The sequence below is a fragment of the Nematolebias whitei genome, chromosome 23 (assembly GCF_014905685.2).
Source record: "Nematolebias whitei isolate Nwh7 chromosome 23, NemWhi1, whole genome shotgun sequence".
NCBI lineage: Eukaryota > Metazoa > Chordata > Actinopteri > Cyprinodontiformes > Rivulidae > Nematolebias > Nematolebias whitei.
Window position 1 is genome coordinate 16,776,015 of NC_056520.1, and position 18,944 is coordinate 16,794,958.

General features: G+C 40.3%; 1 protein-coding gene across 1 annotated transcript in view; it reads left to right on the top strand.

Moving 5' to 3' along the window:
* The first annotated feature begins 1,616 nt into the window (after window positions 1-1,616).
* LOC119428850 (fibronectin type III domain-containing protein 4) overlaps window positions 1,617-18,944 on the top strand; it is a 50,290-nt gene continuing 32,962 nt past the window's right edge. Inside the window, exon 1 of the mRNA XM_037696542.1 lies at window positions 1,617-1,704. Coding sequence (XP_037552470.1) covers window positions 1,617-1,704 — 88 coding nt within the window. The remainder of the gene's footprint in view (window positions 1,705-18,944) is intronic.

Below are 18,944 nucleotides of genomic sequence, written 5' to 3' on the forward strand. Positions count from 1 at the left end.
TTGCTAAAAGTAGCAAACGGCTTGCTAAAAGTAGCAAACGGCTGGCTAAAAGTAGCAAACAGCTAAAAGTAGTAAACGGCTGGCTAAAAGTAGCAAAAGGTTGGCTAAAAGTAGCAAACGGCTGGCTAAAAGTAGCAAACAGCTAAAAGCAGTAAACGGCTGGCTAAAAGTAGCAAAAGGTTGGCTGAAATTAGCAAACATCTTGCTGAAAGTAGCAAAAAGTTGGCTAAAATTAGCAAACGCCTGGTTAAAAGTAGCAAAAGGTGAGATAAAGTGGCAAAAGCTTGGCTAAAACTATCAAAAGGCAGGCTAAAAGTAACAAAATATTTTTAAAAAGTAGCAAAATGCTGGCAAAAAATAGCTAAAGGCTGGCAAAAAGTAGCTAAAGTCTAGCTAAAAGTAGCAAACGGCTGGCTAAAAGTAGCAAACGGCTAGATAAACGTGGCAAAAGGTTGGCTAAAACTAGTCAAAGGCAGGCTAAAAGTAGCTAAAGGCTGGCTAAAAGTAGCTAAAGGCTGGCTAAAAGTAGCTAAAGGCTGGCTAAAATAGCAAAAGTCTCATTAAAAGTAGGGGGAAAATAGTTAAAAGTGGCCAAAGTTGACTAAAAGTAGCTACAGGCTTGCTAAAAATGGCAAAATGCTGACTAAACATTGTAAAAAAAAATAAAACTGGCTATAAGCTAAAAACAGCAAAAGGCTGGTTTAAAATGGTAAAGACTGAGTAGAAGCTAAAAGTACACTTCTATAAGCTAAAGTAGCAAATGGCAGTCTATAAACAAAAAGTAGCTGAAGGTCAGCTTATATCAGCAGAAGGCTGGATATGAGCTGAAAGTAGGCCAGATAAGCTAAAAGTAGACGAAGGTTGACAATAAGCTTGCAGACCAGTAGCTAAAAACTAAAAGCATTAACACAAAAGAAAAAGAGCCAGAACACTAAAGCAGATTTAAAAGGGAAGAGTTTGTGAAGGAATCTTAAACATCTCCATTTCTTTTCCATGTCTCATCAATATGAAATCTGTCAAATAAAACCAGAATAATTTGGAACCAGTAAGTCACAGCACCCACCGAACGTTTTGACATATGAATTCATAAAATAAAAAATATAATAAAATATGATAAAAACAGGGAAACGATGTGATGCTGAATCGACATTAATGTGATTTATGAGGCTGCACGTGATTATATCATCAACAGTTGCCGCCTCCTCCCTCCTCTTCCGCTCCCCCCTCCTCCTCCCCCTCCTCCTCTCTCGGAGTCGACCTGCTGGCTGTTTTTCCGCCTGTCTGCTGGAGTGAGCGAACCTCCTGCAGACGTCTTCTCCTCTCCGGAGCCTCCTGCCGGACCTCCTCCTCAGCTCCTTCCTGCTTGTCGGTGCTTTTCTCCGGTGAACGGCGCGTTGTGCGGGAGCCGAGGTGCGGGGGACTACCTGTTAGCAGGTGCGGGCTCCGCTTCATCCAGCCGCGCCGCCGCTGCTCCTTCTGACCTACTTGTGTCCAAGTTGGGAGAGGAAACATTGCGGTGTCTGCCGGTGAGGACGATGTAAGGAGGTGTGGAGGCGGTGGTGACCCGGAGGGGAGCGCTCCAGTAAAATAAGCAACCAACCAGGAGAGGAGCAGTGATGCGCGCGCCTCCTCACCTGGACCCCGGGCTGGTGCTGATGCTGCTGCTGGCCTGCTGCTGCCGGACTCCGGGGATGGTCGGTGCAAGTAGGTGCTCACACTTACGCTTTGACAGAACATTTGCAGGCTGCCACTTAAATAAAAATGCACAATTTGAGGAAATATGGCAATATCCACATGTTGTATTCATTGATTACGCTCAGTCTAAACCAGGTGAGTGCAGTCATTTGGTTCGAACATCTCTTTGTGTCCTGTAAAATGGTATGATGCTTGAACCCACACTGCATGCTGAAATCAAAAGCAGACAAATAAATAAAAGTTAAAACGCCCAACTTTTCAATAGTGTGAGAAAAATGAGGCTTGATATTAGCGGGGATATCAATAAATATACTAATGGCAGCTGTGGCTAAGTAGTTAAGGCGGTTGTCCTCCAGTGGGAGAGTTGGGGATTCGATTCCACCAGCAGCCACATGTTGGTGTCCCTGGGCAAGACACTGAACCCCCTTACTGCCTCTGATGTGTGTCCCATCGAATCAGTGGTATAGATACTCGGGTATACGGAGTATATCCACTAGAAAAGCTTAAGAGTTTCAGTGTACCCCTTAAAAGTGCCCAATGATACGTGATCATTAGACACGTGTCACTGAGGCGTTAAACGCTTCGGTAACAATCAATCGTTATGCAATGTTTTGCTTTAATACCGTTTTATAAATTCTGTAACATGTTTTGATTACAAAGCCAACAGTTGTACAAAGTTTGTCGTTCATTTATTCAAATATAAACATCAAGAGAAATTTGGAAATGTTCAATACGCTTAAAAATCCAAACAAATTGATGATTACGTTGTGTAACTAGCCGGTGTACTTTGGTTTTTAAGCACAGTATACCCACTACAAAAAGGTAGACTACACCACTGGTATGAATGTGAGTGGTTCCCAACCGTGGTCCTTGGGGAACTCCGTCCTGCACGTTTGAGTTGTTTCCCTGTTTTGCCACATCCGATTCGAATGAACGGGTGATTAGCAGGCTTCTGCAGAACCTGATGAAGTAATTAAATCACTGAATCAGGTGTGTTAGAGTGGGGAAACGTCTAACCCATGCAGGGTGGTGTTCCTTAAGGACCAGGGTTGGGAACCACTGATCTAAAGCACCGATTAGTCTCTACAGATTCAGATTATCTTTGGAGAGATCTAGTAGAGTTGCTGTATGAATGTGGGTGTGGTGGTAAATGAAGGCACATATTGTGCTGTAAAGAGCTTTGAGTGCCTTGATTAGATAGAAAGATGCTACAAGTACAGTCTAGTTACCATAGTACTCTTCAAAGCATTGCAACTGCTTGCCATACCCGCACCTCTGCTGCAGCTGTGTGATCAGTGGCAGAGTTTTCTCCACACAGCTGATTAAAGCAAACAGGAAATCCAACCATGTTCTGTTTGGTGTGTAGTATTTAGATCATATAAACGTATATTGCTTATGGTATGGGTTATGGTTATAGAAAGGTGCACCCTCTCTGGGAGCCTTCATCACCTGTAAGTTACGTATTCATCATCAGTTCACTTTACAAAACGTCTGTACCAAACTGTCGCAGTACAATTACATGTACCACTAAACCCCTAGCCTCCCTGATATTACGATGATAAAATATTAATATATTGTGCAGCCCTGATGCAAATGAAGCTACTGCCCAAAATCCCAACATCAGCTTAGTTTCTAATGGTCTACTGACGAAGATTATGTATTTTATAATAATTTAATGTTTTTTTTACGAGTTTTCGTTTGTGTCTTTTGGAGCGTTTGTCAAAATTGAATGGTTCACAAGTCAGGGTCAAAAGAACAATTTAGATCTGAGATGGTTTCTGTGGAAATTAATGAATATTTTTTCCTGTTTATGTTGAACATGAGATGAACCTAAAACAGTGGCATGAAAGGCTACAGGTGATATGCAGACCTTTAGTTTGATTAGGGTAAAAAAAAATATTGAATGAGGTCAGGTATTGGACTAAAATGTGGGAAAGCTGTTGGATATGAGTCTCGGCTACTACCACGCTAAAGTTTAGCTCAGACGTTGGCTGAGTTACAACCATTTGTGTCGGCTAACGTTGATTAACTGTATTAATTTAAATCAGGTGGACTCCAGAAGTTAACCAGTCGTAGACGTGCATCTAATGAACGGGAAAAGATCAAATCTTTCATGGCCGTGGGCGGTAATGACAGCTAGATTGAGTCTTTTGCATGTTTGCTGTGGATATTTGATCTGAGGAAGTGTTTTTGTCCTCTGTAGAGCCGTAGCATCAATGGGTAATTAAATCATTACCACTAACGAGTAACTGTGCTCCTGGCGTTCGTTTTATTTTGACACTTTCCACCTACCAGAAAATATTTCAAGACCAGTCACAGCACAGTTTTCCTGCCGCAACCCACCCACCCTCTGTAAATACTTATGGATGTAATGTTCTTACAACCCTAAACACAAAAACGTTGGGTTACGTTGCGTAAAATACAAAGTGAACACAATTTAAAAGTCCCATTAATCCCGTTGGATAAAATATACTTTCATTATCTACTTACTTACTTGGAGAAAATGGTTTTCACTCAATTAAACGAGTTCTTGAGTGGAAATTCTATTCTTGAGATCTTTCAGTCTGGCTTTAAGAAATTGCACAGCACTGAAACAGCCTTAGTTAGGGTCTGCAACGACATTCTTCTGGCAATTGACTCTGGTCAGTCTGTAGTCCTGGTACTCCTTGACCTTACCGCTGCATTTGATACTGTGGACCACAGTATCCTTTTATCTCGGCTAGAACACTGGGTTGGGATTACTGGTGCAGCGTTAGAATGGTTCCAACATACATGGTACTACCAGGAACTCGCAGGTTTGAGTACATTACTCCAGTTCTGTCCTCTCTTCACTGGCTTCGATTCTTCTGCTGACATTTAAGTGTGTTAATGGCCTTGCACCCTCATACCTCTCTGACCTCCTTCATCCTTATACTCCTTCTTGGGCCGTGAGATCATCAGACCAGCTGCTTTTGGCCGTACCAAAAACCAGGCTGAAGCTCAGAGGAGATCGGGCGTTTTCAGTCATGGGCCCTAAACTCTGGAATAATCTGCCCATCAATATTCGACAGGCCACCTCAGTCTCTATTTTTAAATCTCTCCTCAAAACACACCTGTACTCATCGGCATTTAACACGGTGTGATCTCATTTGGTATTTCGTTGTTGATGATTGTGTTCATCCATTTTGCTTTTACTCCCTGACATTTTAACACAGAGTGATTTGATTTAGTACTTCATTGTTTCTCATTATATTTAATGTTTTCATGCTTTTATTGCTGTAATATGTTATTATTAATATTTGATGCTGTGCTCTTTTTTGGTAAGCACTTTGATAACAGTTACTGTTTTAAATGTGCTATATAAATAAATGTGACTTGACTTGACTCAGCTAAAAAGAGTCACACACGAACACAGGAGATTTTTTAACCCAGTTTACTTGTAAGGGCAGAGTTCACTCTAGCTTATAATAATGTTTCATTGAAGCCCCGGTTCCGAAGATCTACCCCGGACAGTTTGCAGGAAGTGTTTTTATAATGCTTATCAGCACGATGACCTCGACCTCTTAGACTCGGAGGCGTCAGGTGCCTGCAGGCTCTTCTCTGAGACAGAAAAATAACTCTTTGACCTCGCACACATTAATTTAACATTAGCAGTGATAAACATCCATAAACCTTTACCTTAATTCTCATGACAAATCCATATTTTATTCACAGTAGAAAATATTGAACGTATCAAATACTTAAGAAGTTTTACCCTTTTTTTTTTTTTTTTTTTTTTAATAAGCTGATTTTAAATGTTCTGGAAGCAACACATCTCAAAAGTAGTTCCCAGCTGTTTCCTCTGTGAAGGTCTATTTTTCATTTTTATAAAACGTCAAATGTTTTCAATCTGTGAGCGGTCCGGACTGGATTATTCTATAATCTGTTATATATTCTATATTATATTCTGACACAGTGTGTGGTAGACTAGAAAGTGTGGACATTTTTTTTTCATGCAGTTACGCACCAAGTGAGACTGTTGTGTTCATATTAGGCTGAGCAAATGATGTCTGCGCTGAAATCTGCCTGTGCGCTTGTTCAAGTTGGCGCAAAGTATGGCAAGTTGTTTCACCATATAATCACACCACACTCCTGTAAAGGTACAACAACGGTACAAAGTTCTTTCGTTGCCATTTGTGCACAGACCAACAATCCAGGCACAACATGTGCAGAGCTCTCTCTGTCATAGTCAAAACACAAGACTAAATAAAATAAAAACAAGAATAAAGTAGTTTCTATCTACACTGTATAGAAAGTAAACCATGTCACATGACAAGTGAAGTTAGGCAGTGTGGGGTTATTATTGCGCCTGATCAGTAGTTTTGTTTTGCCATCAGACTGTGGCATGGAAAAAACTATTAAAAAACCTTGTACTATGGGTGATGACTACTGTGTCTCAGGTTATTGATTGGTGAATTCTGGGCTTGATTACTTAGTGATACTATGAGTTTACAGTATCTAATGTTTAATATTGTAAAGAAATATCTGCTGTTACTGAACACATGGGGCTATGAGAATAATTTCTATAGGAACAGTTATACAACAACGGAAATAATACCAATAACTGTTGGTTACCATAATGAAAACAATATAAAAAAAAGTCATTATTTTTTATACTAGACATTTGTAAAACATACCCAGTACATTTAAAAGTCAAATCAAACACTTTTTGAGGGTTTCTAGACACGTTCAACCAATATTTTTCTAGGACCGAGGGTCTTTAATTGTATTTCTATTAATGTGATTGCAAATATCCATCCATCCATTATCTTAACTCGCGTCTTCGTTTTCGGATCACAGGGGTCACTGGTGCCCAATGTCCAGCAGTCACTGTGTGAGAGGCGGCGGGACACCCTGGACAGGTCTCCAGTCCATCACAGGGACACATAGAGACAAACAAGACAACCAGTCACTCTCTCACTCTCACCTAGGGACAATTTAGAGTTACCAATCAGCCTAACATGCATGTTTTTCGTATGTGGGTGGAAACCGGAGCACCCGGAGAAAACCCACGCATGCACGGAGAGAACATGCAAACTCCACCCAGAAAGGCCCCCGGATCGGGATTTGATCCGGCGATCTTCTCACTGAGAGGCGACCGCTCTACCAACTGATGATTGTAAATATCTTAAATTTAATTTCGTATTAGTGAGAATATCACGGGAGCAGGAGAAAGACTAGTATTGAAATCTACATACGGTTGCAATTTGATTATTTGGTAATACAGCTTGCCATATTTTGTGCTGACTTGAGCGACCAAACAGGAATACATTTATGGCTCAACGTAATAAGCTTAAATCTCACTGCACTCAACTTTATGACACAAAAAAACCTCCATAAACGTGTTTTGTCTTACTTTTAATCTCACATGGAGTTTATCAGATTTATGGATTTAACGGAACAGTTACGTTAGGCACCTGTTTGTTTCTGTTTTCATATTTCGAGCAGCTGTGGTAACTGTGTCAAATTGAACTCCTACTTCAGCGGCTCTGTGGTTAATTAGATGTTGCATGAACGCATTTAAATCAGCTCTGTGGTCGTTCACATGGGGGTTTCATGCAAATCATGGTTGAATACCAAGAGGAGACTGATCAGTGCGTGGAACGTTCTGTATTTATTTAGAAAATTACTTTTTTTTTTTCTTCTCCTCCCTAAACATCTTGTCTTTACTGCAGCTCATCGTCAGCTGCTCTTAAGTTTAAATGGATTTCCTGAAGGGAGAAACGAGCGTTCTGCTTCAGCCTTATCGCTTGTAGATAAACCCATAAACACGGACTCTCAGCAGTTCGGGATCGAGTCGCATCTTGTTGTTAGGTCTTGAATTTCTGATTCCAAGCAACTGATGCTGTTAAAGACTGAGAGCTTTCCATTAGGTTGCAGCATTAAATATAAATGTCCGTTTAATGGGCTTGAGTGCAGATTGTGCTTTTAAAAAACGCATTACCTTCAACCAGGGGGCCGTATTTAATGAGCTGAATTATTGTTTATCGTCCATCTTTTGGTTCACCTGCACAATGAATCACTGTAATAACCTGGCTTGTTTAACTACTGAGCTCATAATTTTATTAACATATGCCTTTCATAAAGTTTACTGAAATGCAAATGTCTATACATTTCTGCAGGGAACTCTGACTTTATCTCACTTAACAGCTCTGCTCTCTGGTGCGAAATGTGCACGAATATTTTTTTTTAATAACACACACACACACACACACACACACACACACACACACAGGTTTGTTTTGCTATCTTTATGGGGCCTTTGCATTGACTTCCGTTCATTTTTCATTCATTTCTATAGCCTAACCATGACCTTTATCCATAACCTAACCATTACCAGTACATACCTAACCCTAAACCTAACACATCCTCAATTCACACCTTAGTCCTAAACCTAGCCCCTAACCCACCAACGGGACTTCTTCTTATGGGGCCCGGGCTTTGGGCCCCATAAGGAGCAGTTGGTCCCCACAATGCAGTATAAGTTGGAAAAATGGGCCTCACAAAGTAGCATAAACAAGGACACACACACACACGTTCTTGTAAACGTATGTTTTGGGGACTTTGCATTGACTTCCATTCATTTTCTATAGCTTAACATTGACCCTTACCCTAAACCTAACCCCCCAACGAGACTTCTGCTTATGGGGGACCTGGCTTTGGTCCCCATATAGAACAGTTGGTTCCCACAATGAATGATTTTTTGCAAAATTGATCCCTACAATGTAACCTGAAACAAACACACACACAAACATTAACACACAATATACAGCAAAATCGCCTCCCACCCTACCCCTCCCATAGCGAATCAGCTCCACAGACATGAATACATCAGACAGGCATTGACATACTTTCACTATAAGATATAAATGGCTGCAAAGTGTCCCAAAATCTCATAGTCAAACAGTCAATCGATATAACTTTATTGTCCATAACATTTCATGAGATGGAGATTTATCTTGGGCATATGGCTCATACATACAAAACAACACAAGTTAAAAATGCCATGAAACTTTAAAAAGCTTAGGTAATCCAATAAAACCAATTCCAAAATACATTAAAAACATAAAAAACATTTCCTTTCAGAGTATATCTAATATTTTCCAAATGAATATGACACACAGCTTGTCATATCCAGTGTTCAAATGCGAGGGGATGCAGAGTCATTCAACCTTTATTTAGACAGATAAGTCACATTGAGCCTAGAAGACTCATTTACAAGTGAGATCTGTTTAGACAGACAAAAAGTAGTGAAACTGGACACATGTAGGAATTGGAGGCAAAAAAATTCCTATCAGATTTTTTCTTCCTGCCTGAGAAGAAAAAACTCTGATATTAAAAAACACCTCGCACAAACAAGCACATAGTGACGTAGACATTCTGCAGAGAGGGATGACGAGAGCGGTCAGCATGTTCATAGATGCTCTCGAGGTCATTGTAAGAGTTCTCATAAAGATGGAATAATCAGCCGGGGCCCTCTGGTGAGATCCGTAAACATTCTCGAGGTATGTCGAGGAATGGCCAAGAATAACGACTATGGGAATCCAAGAGTCCTGAAATTATGACACAATGTTTATTCAGCTAATCTGGTTATCAGTTGGAAATTCCTCAGGGAGGGGGTGGTGAGCATCAGATCACATGTTCTCTAGGCAAATTCAGATAAGATGGCCTTCAAGGCCAGCCAGGGGAGCCAAATTCAGATAAACACACAGTTGTTTTGGGGACAGGCAGAACTTAATGGCATTTACCTTGAGTCTGTTTCGGTCCACTCGGTTCCGAAATGTCTAAAATACATGGCCACACCGATGGAACGTGACCGAGTAAAATCCCTGAGATTTTGAGTCTGGGTACTCGAGGCATGAACCAAGCCATCATAAAGGCAAGCACCGTGATTGGGTCCAAATTTGCTGCCAATGACTTCCTTGATTGTAGATAAAACCAGCAACCTGCCGAATCCAAAAAGCAGGAACCAGTTATCGTAAATCCAATTAAATATGCGTCCTTAAAATCCACAAGTCTTAAAAGTCGATGAGATATCCAGCTGTGTGCATTCCAACAGGGCACATTGGCTCGCCTGAAACCTGTCTTCTCTTAGAAGAAATGTTGTAAATTGAGTTGAGAGACGAACTGATCAAATCAAGTCCATAATTATGGTTCGGAAGATACGCAAGAGAGGCTCAGAGCAGTTTCACAGACAGAGCAGCAAAGCATATCGGAGAGGGAGGGGAGAAGCGTCCGATCTCGGCAAGAGCAAGTGGTGAAGTTGAGATCCTTCCATCTGCATAAAATAAGTCTCCTGGCTAGAAGAGAGTAAAAAGCAATCATATCCCCCGCATACTTGCTGAAGGATGCATCCACAAGGACCACCCCAAACAATGAAATGAATGGTGACAGGTACAGCTTTTCCACATATCCTATATATATATATATATATATATATATATATATATATATATATATATCATAGCCTTCGACATATCATATTTTGTGGGTTTTTTATGATTGTCTATTGTTGTCTGTACCTCACCTATGTTCTTTGTTTAAAACACTTCACCACTTGCTCAAGCTGAGATCGGATGCTTCCCTCCCTCCCTCTCCGCTCTGCTGCTCTGTCTGTCGGTGAAACTGCTTCTGAGACTCTGAGACTCTCTTGCATTTCTTCCGAACCATAATTATGGACTTGTTCTGACCAGTTGGTCCCTCAGCTCAATTTCCAACATTTCTTCAAGAGAAGACAGGCTTGGGGCGAGCCGATTTACCCTGTTGGCACGTACGCAGCTGGATATCTCATCGACTGGAAGACTTGATGATGTGTCTATCTCTGCTGCCATCTGTGGATTTTAAGGACGCATATTTAATTGGATTCACGATAACTGGTTCCTGCTTTTTGGATTCAGCTGGTCCTGGTTTTTATCTACAATCAAGGAAGTCGCCAGCAGCAAATTTGGACCCGATCATGCTGCTTGCCTTTATGATGGTTTGGTTTCATGTCTCGAATACCCAGACTCAAATGCTTTGGGCTGGATGGATCAGATCTTGGGGATTTTTACTCAGACATGTTCCATCGGTGTGGTCATGTTATTTTGGACATTTCGGAACCGAGTGGACCAAACACAGACTCAAGGTTGATGTCATTAAGTTCTGCCTGTCCCCAAAACAACCGTGTGTTTATCTAAATTTTGGTCGCCTTGGTGTCCTTGAAGGCCATCTTATCTAAAGTCGCCTGGAGAAAATGTGATCTGACGCTCACCACCCCCTCCCTGAGGAATTTTCAACTGATAACCAGATGAAACCCCACTGAAAAAACTTTGCCATCATTTCAGGGCTCTTGGATACTCAGGGGTTATTCTTGGCCATTCCTCGACATACCTCGAGAATGTTTATGGATCTCACCGGAGGACATTGACTGATTACAGTGACCTCGAGAGCATCTGTAGACGTTGTTGACCGCTCTCGTCTCTGATGCAGAATGTCTACGTAAATATGTGCTTGTTTGTGCGAGGTGTTTTTTCAATATTAGGGGTTTTTCTCAGCCAAGAAAAAAGTCTGATAGGAATTTTTTTCGCCTCCAACTCCTACATGTGTCCAGTTAACCACTGTTTTTGTCTGTCCAAACAGGTCTCACTTGTAAATGAGTACTTGAGGCTCGGTTAGACTAACCTGTATAAATAAAGGTTGAATTGAAAAATAAATAAAAAATCCCAGAGAAATGATCAAAAATAAATTTCCAATAGCCTCGCAGCTTTGGACGAGTCCAGAATGTGTGTAAGAGTGTAGCTGGAGTTTGTTTACAGTGGTTACGTGCAGGATCCAGGTCAGTTTTAATCTTGGACAGCAACAATTTGGGCCAGTGCAGCCGGTGAACCACCTTGAATTGAATTACAGCATGTCTCAGACAGATAGAGGATGAATAAATGATCTTTCACCAAACTGAGTTTGATATGGTTTTCTGCAAGTCCATTTCCCATTTCAGTTTAAGAGTCCAAGCTGGTTTTATGGTACAAGGAAATCCTAGATTGTATTTGACTCATTGAAGCTTACAAAGTAAACAAAACATCAACATGCGGCAGTTAAAGCAATGAGACACAAAATAACCACAACAAAAAAACTAGAAGTCACAAAATTAGACACATAAAAGAAGACAAAGTATTTACTGTAACGAGATTTAAAAAATAAACACAATCACAAGAAGAAACAAAACTCTAATGGCCACAAAAAGGCAACAACGTATATGATAAAGCAATTCTAAACGACGAGTTACAAAATCACCGCAGCGACCCAACATCTTAATGAGACACCAAGTGATGGAATGAGAAGCTAAAACACATCGTGATTCAATTCAGTTTATTTATACAGCACCAAGTCACAAGAGAAGTCATCTCAGGGCACTGAACAGAAACATTTAAATATAAAAATAATAATTTAACATTAATTATCAGAGGAGCAGACTGCTTTGAATTTAACTCCATCGCAGACTCTCATCTTGAGCAAACATGAAGGCGACAGTGGAAAGGAAAAACTCCCTCATGAGGAAGAATTAAACCTTTAGCAGAACCAGGCTCAGGACAAGTGGCCATCTGCTTCGACTGGCTGGGTTTGAGAGGAACAGATACACAATGGCAGGTAGAGAATCGCATGTTAAGATGGAAATAATATAAAATGAAAATTATTCACTTGTAACCACCAAAGTCCATGCTCAATAATCCAGGTATGCAATCAAACAATTTTCAGTCAGATCATCTGGGCGGTTTTTCTTTTTTTTTTTCTGAAACGTTTCACCTTCCATCCAGAAGGCTTCATCAGTCAAGTAAACACACAACACAAAACTGATTCTTCCCCCAACAGCTTACTCCAAAGTGGAAACTATCCAGATGACTTGACTGAAATTTGTTTGATTGCATACCTGGATTATTGAGCATGGACTTTGTTGGTTTTGAACCAGTTTGACATGATTGACAACGTGTCAGCCTCATAGACAGAAACTGGAAGTTGGTTCCACAATAGAGGAGCCTGATAACTGAAAGATCTTCCTCCCATTCGGCTTTTGGAAACTCTAGGAAACACAAGTAAACCTGCAGTCTGAGAGCAAAGTGCTCTATCTGGGAAAATATGGAACGATAAGATCTGTAATATAAGATGGAGCTAAGTTGTTGATGGTTTTGTAGGTTAGGAGTAAGATTTTGAATTCAATTTTGGATTTGACAGGGAGCCAATGGAGAGAAGCTAAAACTGGAGAGATATGATCCCTCCCACTAACTCCAGTTAAGACTCTGGCAGCAGCATTTTGGATCAACTGAAGACGTTTTAAAGAAGTATTTGGACCCCCAGATAATAAACCATTACAATAGTCCAGTCTAGACGTGACAAATGCATGAACCAGTTTTTCTGCATAATTTTTAGACTAGATGTTTCTAATTTTAGTGATATTACGCAGGTGGAAGAAGGAGGTTCTAGTAGTGTTTTTAATGTGGGGGATAAAAGACATGTCCTGATCAAAATAATGACTAAAATAAGATGCAACAAAGCACAAACAGATCTAAAAAAAAAACACAAAAAAACCCACTTATGGCCTCAAAGACAAACCAAAGTCGCATACGGTGACACAAAAAGGTCATAAAGAGGAACAAATGTAGAACTTCCACAAAAAAAACTAAACCAATGCAGAGATACAAAATAACAAACAAGAAACGGAAGCACAAAAATATTTAAAGGAGACATAACAAGGACAACATAACCACAGACGTGTCGAAGCCAACAGGATCAATGAGGCGAGATACAGGACCACAGATATTTACAACAAGGCACAGAAAAAGATCACAAGACATTGAGAAGTACCATATTTTTCGTACTATAAGGCGCACTTAAAATCCTTGAATTTTCTCTTAAATCAACAGTGAGCCTTATGTATTAATTCTGGTTGTGCTTATTGACCACAAACTGATTTTATGTGGTACACGACACTCAAAACTCTGTCATAATGGACTTATTTAGCTTAATGCACCTTATAATCTGGTGCACCTTATAGTCGGAAAAATACGGTACCACAAATAGATATAACAAGGCACTAAAACGATAATGAAGCACAGGACGGGAGCACAAAGAGACATAAAACACCACGAGGCACAGAAAAGTATCACAAATACACACAATAAAGTACAATAGAGGTAAAAATAAATAGTAAAATGGACTGTACTTATATAGCACCTTTCTATCTTATCAAGACGCTCAAAGCTCTTTACAACACAATCTGTGTCCTCATTTGCTCAGTCATACAGCACTCTATTAGATCTGTACAGACTAATCAGTGCTTTATCCCATTCATACACCGATGATTGGAGGCAATGAGGGGTTCAGTGTCTTGCTCAGGGGCACTTCGGCATGCAACTGCTGGTGGATTCGAACCCCCATCTCTTGCATTGGAGGACGACTGCTCTAACCACTCAGCCACAGCTGCCCAAAGGTGCAGCAAATCAGAGAAAAGGACCAAACTGACTCAAAACGAGGACCAAGAAGACACAGTAAGGCGTCGAACCCTAAAAAGACTCGATGATTGTACAAAATTACCTCAGAGATAAATGGAAAAGAGAGCCACACTGACAATATAATCACTTTAAAAACCCACACATGACAAACTGATCACAAGACACACAAACCACTAAATGTCAGCGTGTAGCGATAGACTGAATAAACCCACACTCTGGCATTACATAAGAGAACGTATGGATGTTATTTGATTCATTCAGGTGCTTGAGGTTTCATAATCCAGAGGCAAAGAGAGACGTAGCGAGCACAACGACATCCAGTTTGGTCCTGTTCTCTGCTTTGTTCTGCCTCTAAGGTATTTGCGATCATATGTATTTTACCCTGTGTCCTTTGCTTTTATTTATTTATTTGGTACAGCCTTTTGGTTGGCCTTATTGCTCATTTTAAGAGCTTTATAAATAAAGTGGTATGCTATGGTATAATCCACTCACGAGCAGACTACACAGCGGTCATTATAATAGAGTAGACACGCACACCCATCCCATCCATCTTCAGAAAGAGGGAGTGAGCCATTAGCCAGATTATGCTGTCTGAGTCTATTAGCTGACTGTTGCATCACTGTGATTTACAGTCGACTGTCCGGCTCCAGTCAAACATCACAAACTGGTCCAGGAGGAGCGAGGTAAACATCACGTCACGAGGCTTCTTCTTGTGTTGTGTTCCTGAAACTGTGCCCTGAAGAGGAATAAAGGGTTTGGATGGTTTAAAAAAGAAGTACCCAGATATTTGTTCCTTTTTAATGCAGAAAACTGGAAAAAATTAAACCATTACATGTTTGTGTTTACGAATGTCTCAGATTTGAATAAGCAACTAATAAGTGGGAAAATCTTGAGTCGTCTTATTCAAACCGTGCCTTTTATTTCTGTTTTAAAGCAAAATCAGGATTTTATTGATATTGAAAGACAAGAAAGAGGTCTTTTGAAGTTAAGCTGAACGTTGGCATTTAGCTGAGCTATTACTGTGATGCATTAAAGTTTGTGAAGCCTTTATAATTTTCTATATTTCTGCATAAACGTGACCTAAAACATGAGATTTTCATACAAGTCCTAAAAGTAGACAAAGAGAACCCAGTTAAACAAATGAGACAAAACTATTTGTGATGGTAAAAGTATGTGAACCTCTTGGATCAGCAGTTAATTTGAAGGTGAAATTAGAGTCAGGTGTTTTCAATCAATGGGATGATGATCAGGTGTGAGTGGACACCCTGTTTGATTTAAAGAACATGGATCTATCAAAGTCTGATCTTCACACCATGTTTGTTGAAGTGTGTCATGGCAGGAACAAAGGAGATTTCTGAGGAGCTCAGAAAAAGTTGTTGATGCTCATCAGGCTGGAAAAAGTTACAAAACATCTGTAAAGAGTTTGGACTCCACCAATCCACAGTCACACAGATTGAGCACAAATGGAGGAAATTTAAGACCGTTGTTCCCCAGGAGTGGTGGACCAACAAAGATCACGCCAAGAACAAGGTGTGTAACAGTCAGCGAGGTCACAAAGGAGCCCAGAGGAACTTCTAACAACTGAAGGTCTCTCTCACATTGACTAATGTTCATGAGTCCACCATCAGGAGAACACTGAACAACGATGGTGGTCATGGCAGGTTGAAGGAGGAAGCTGCTCTCCAAAAACAACATGGCTGCTCGTCTGCAGTTTGATAAAGATCATGTGGACAAACCAGAAGACTGTTGGAAGAATGTTTTGTGCACGGATGAGACCAAAATAAAACTTTTTACAAAGAAAAGTGTTATGTTTGGAGAAATGAAAACTCTGCATTCCTTCTCCCATCTGTGAAACATGGTGGTGGTAGTATCATGGTTTGGGCCTGTTTTGCTTCAGCTGAGCCAGGACGGCTTACCGTCATTCGATGGAACAATGAATTCTGAATTACATCAGAGAATCTTAAAGGAAAATGTGAGAACATCTGTCCATGAACTGGATCTCAAGAGAAGGTCATGCAGTGAGACGGTGACTCTAAACACACAAGTGGTTCTACCAAAGAATGGCTCAAGAAGAATAAAGTTCATGTTGTGGAACGGCCAAGTCAAAGTCCTGACCTTAATCCAATCCAGATGTTGTGGAAGGACCTGACGCAGCAGTTAATGTGAGGAAACCACCAACATCCTAGAGATGAAGCTGTTCTGTACGACGGAATGAGCTAAAATTCTTCCAGGACTGATCATCGGTTACTGGAAACATTTAGTAGTTGTTGCTGCACAGCGAGGTCACACCAGGTACTGAAAGCAAAGGTTTGCATACTTTTACCACTCACAAATATGTAATATTGGATCATTTTAATCAATCAATAAATGAGCAAGTATAATATTTTTGTCTCATTTGTTTAACTGGGTTCTCTTTATCTACTTTTAGGACTTGTGTGAAAATCTGATGATGTTTTAAGTCATATTTATGCAAAAAATATAAAAAATTATAACGCGTTCACAAACTTTCAAGCTCCACTGTATGAACAGATTATTCAAGATGTTAGCTTAAAACTTTGACATTAACTGTTGGGGACAGCATTGTCTGTTAGCAAAATATCTCATGAACCTCTCAATATAACTGGACGTACAGCTACAGCTAATGGCTAATTAAAGATGTTAATAGTTGGCTTTAACGCTCAAAATGTTATAAATATTTAGCTAAAATTTGTTTTAGTAGAAGCAAAGACTAATCGTCGCCACATATGCTGAGCACGAACAGATCTTTGATTAAAAAAACATAGGTATTCAGAGGAATGGACGATATGAATTCCTTCAAAGACTGCTGGTTTCACTGGAACAGCGAATTGGGTTTACTTAAAAACACTTGCAGCCCCGTCAGATGAAGAAGTCAGTTCTGAAATGTGTAAAAAATTGAGTGTGAAGCGTGATAGATATGCAATGTGAAGCAATGAGACGCATGAAGGACAAACAAGGACAAGTGTGAGCAGAATGTGCTCCAGCAGCCATCTGAGCTGCTACATTCCATCCTTCAGTCAATATCCTCCTCCTCATCACTGTCTCTCTCCTCTTCACCCATCAAAATTTAAAGATTAAAAGTGATCATCTCTTGATGTGGATGGATATTATTTTTTTATCTTGAATCCATTCCTGTTTCATCTCCATCTGTTTTCCCCCGTCTTCCTGACTCCATCTCAGCCTCTCCTCATGAGAGGAATGTAATTGCAGGAGCCTATTTAGTGTGTGAGCACTCTGTTGCAGCGCTGGCAGATGAAAGCAGGTGGGATTTAGCTCTGGTATGGGAGTGGGGGGAGTGGTGGGGGGGGGGGGGCTTTGCTGTCTTTGGCAAAAACACAGGAACATGGCTTTGAACGTGTTTGTGTGTGTAGGAGGAAGATGTTCTCTTCATGCTTATTTTAATTTCGTGTCCACACGTTCTCTTATTGAATGCCTGCATGTTTATATTCTCCATAAAATCCTCCTGAGGTGACGCATTCAGAGACACTAGATGGACAGAACAGAAAAGGGACAAGAGAAATGGGCATTTTCTTTGTGGAAGGCCAGTACTGAATGACTTCGCTAAAATTTGTTGAAGATGAAGTTAAAAACGAGCCAAACCAATATTAAAACGGACCAATCGGAAGTGAAAGTATGCCGAACGGAAGTTCAAATGAGCCAAACTGAAGTTAAAGCAAACCAACTGGAAGCCGAACGGAAGTTAAAGTGAGTCGAACAGAAGTTAAAGCAAACCAACTGGAAGTTAAAGTGAGCCAACTGGAAGTTAAAGCAAGCCAAATGGAAGTTAAAGCGAAACGAACACAAGTTAAAACGAACCAAATTGAAGTTAAAGCAAGATGAATGGAAGTTAAAGCGAGCCAAGCGAAAGTTAAACTGAATAGAAGTTAAAGTGAGCCAAACAGAAGCTAAAGCGAGCCAACTGGAAGCTAAAGCGAGCCAACTGGAAGCTAAAGTGAGCCAACTGGAAGTTCAAATGAGCCGAACAGAAGTTAAAGTGAACGGAACGCAAGTTAAAGCAAACCATACTGAAGTTAAAGCGAGTCGAACAGAAGTTAAAGCGAGTCAACTAGAAGTTAAAGCGAAACGAACACAAATTAAAATGAACCAAATTAAAGTTAACGCAAGATGAATGGAAGTTAAAGTGAACCAAACCAAAGTTAAAGCAAGACAACTGGAAGTTAAAAAGAGCCAAGCGAAAGTTAAACTGAACAGAAGTTAAAGTGAGCCAAACAGAAGCTAAAGCGAGCCAACTGGAAGCTAAAGTGAGCCAACTGGAAGTTCAAATGAGCCGAACAGAAGTTAAAGTGAACAGAACGCAAGTTAAAGCAAACCATACTGAAGTTAAAGCGAGCCGAACTGAAGTTAAAGTGAGCCAAACGGAAGCTAAAGCGAACCAACTGGATGTCAAAGCAAGAGACTTAGAAATTAAAGGGAGCCGAACCATCTGGAAGTTAAAGCGAACCGAATGCAAGTTAAAGCAAGCTGAATGGAAGTTAAAGCAAGACACACTAACATTAAAGTGAACCGAGTGGAAGTTAAAGTGAGCCAACTGAAACTTAAAGTGAGCCAAACAGATGTTAAAGTGAACCAAACAGAAGTAAAAATGAACCAAACAAAAGTTAAAGTGAACCGAACAGATGTGAAAGTGAGCCAAACGGAAGTGAAAGTGAGCTGAACGGAAGTTAAAGTGAGCATAATGGAAGTTAAAGTGAGACAACTAGAAGTTAAAGT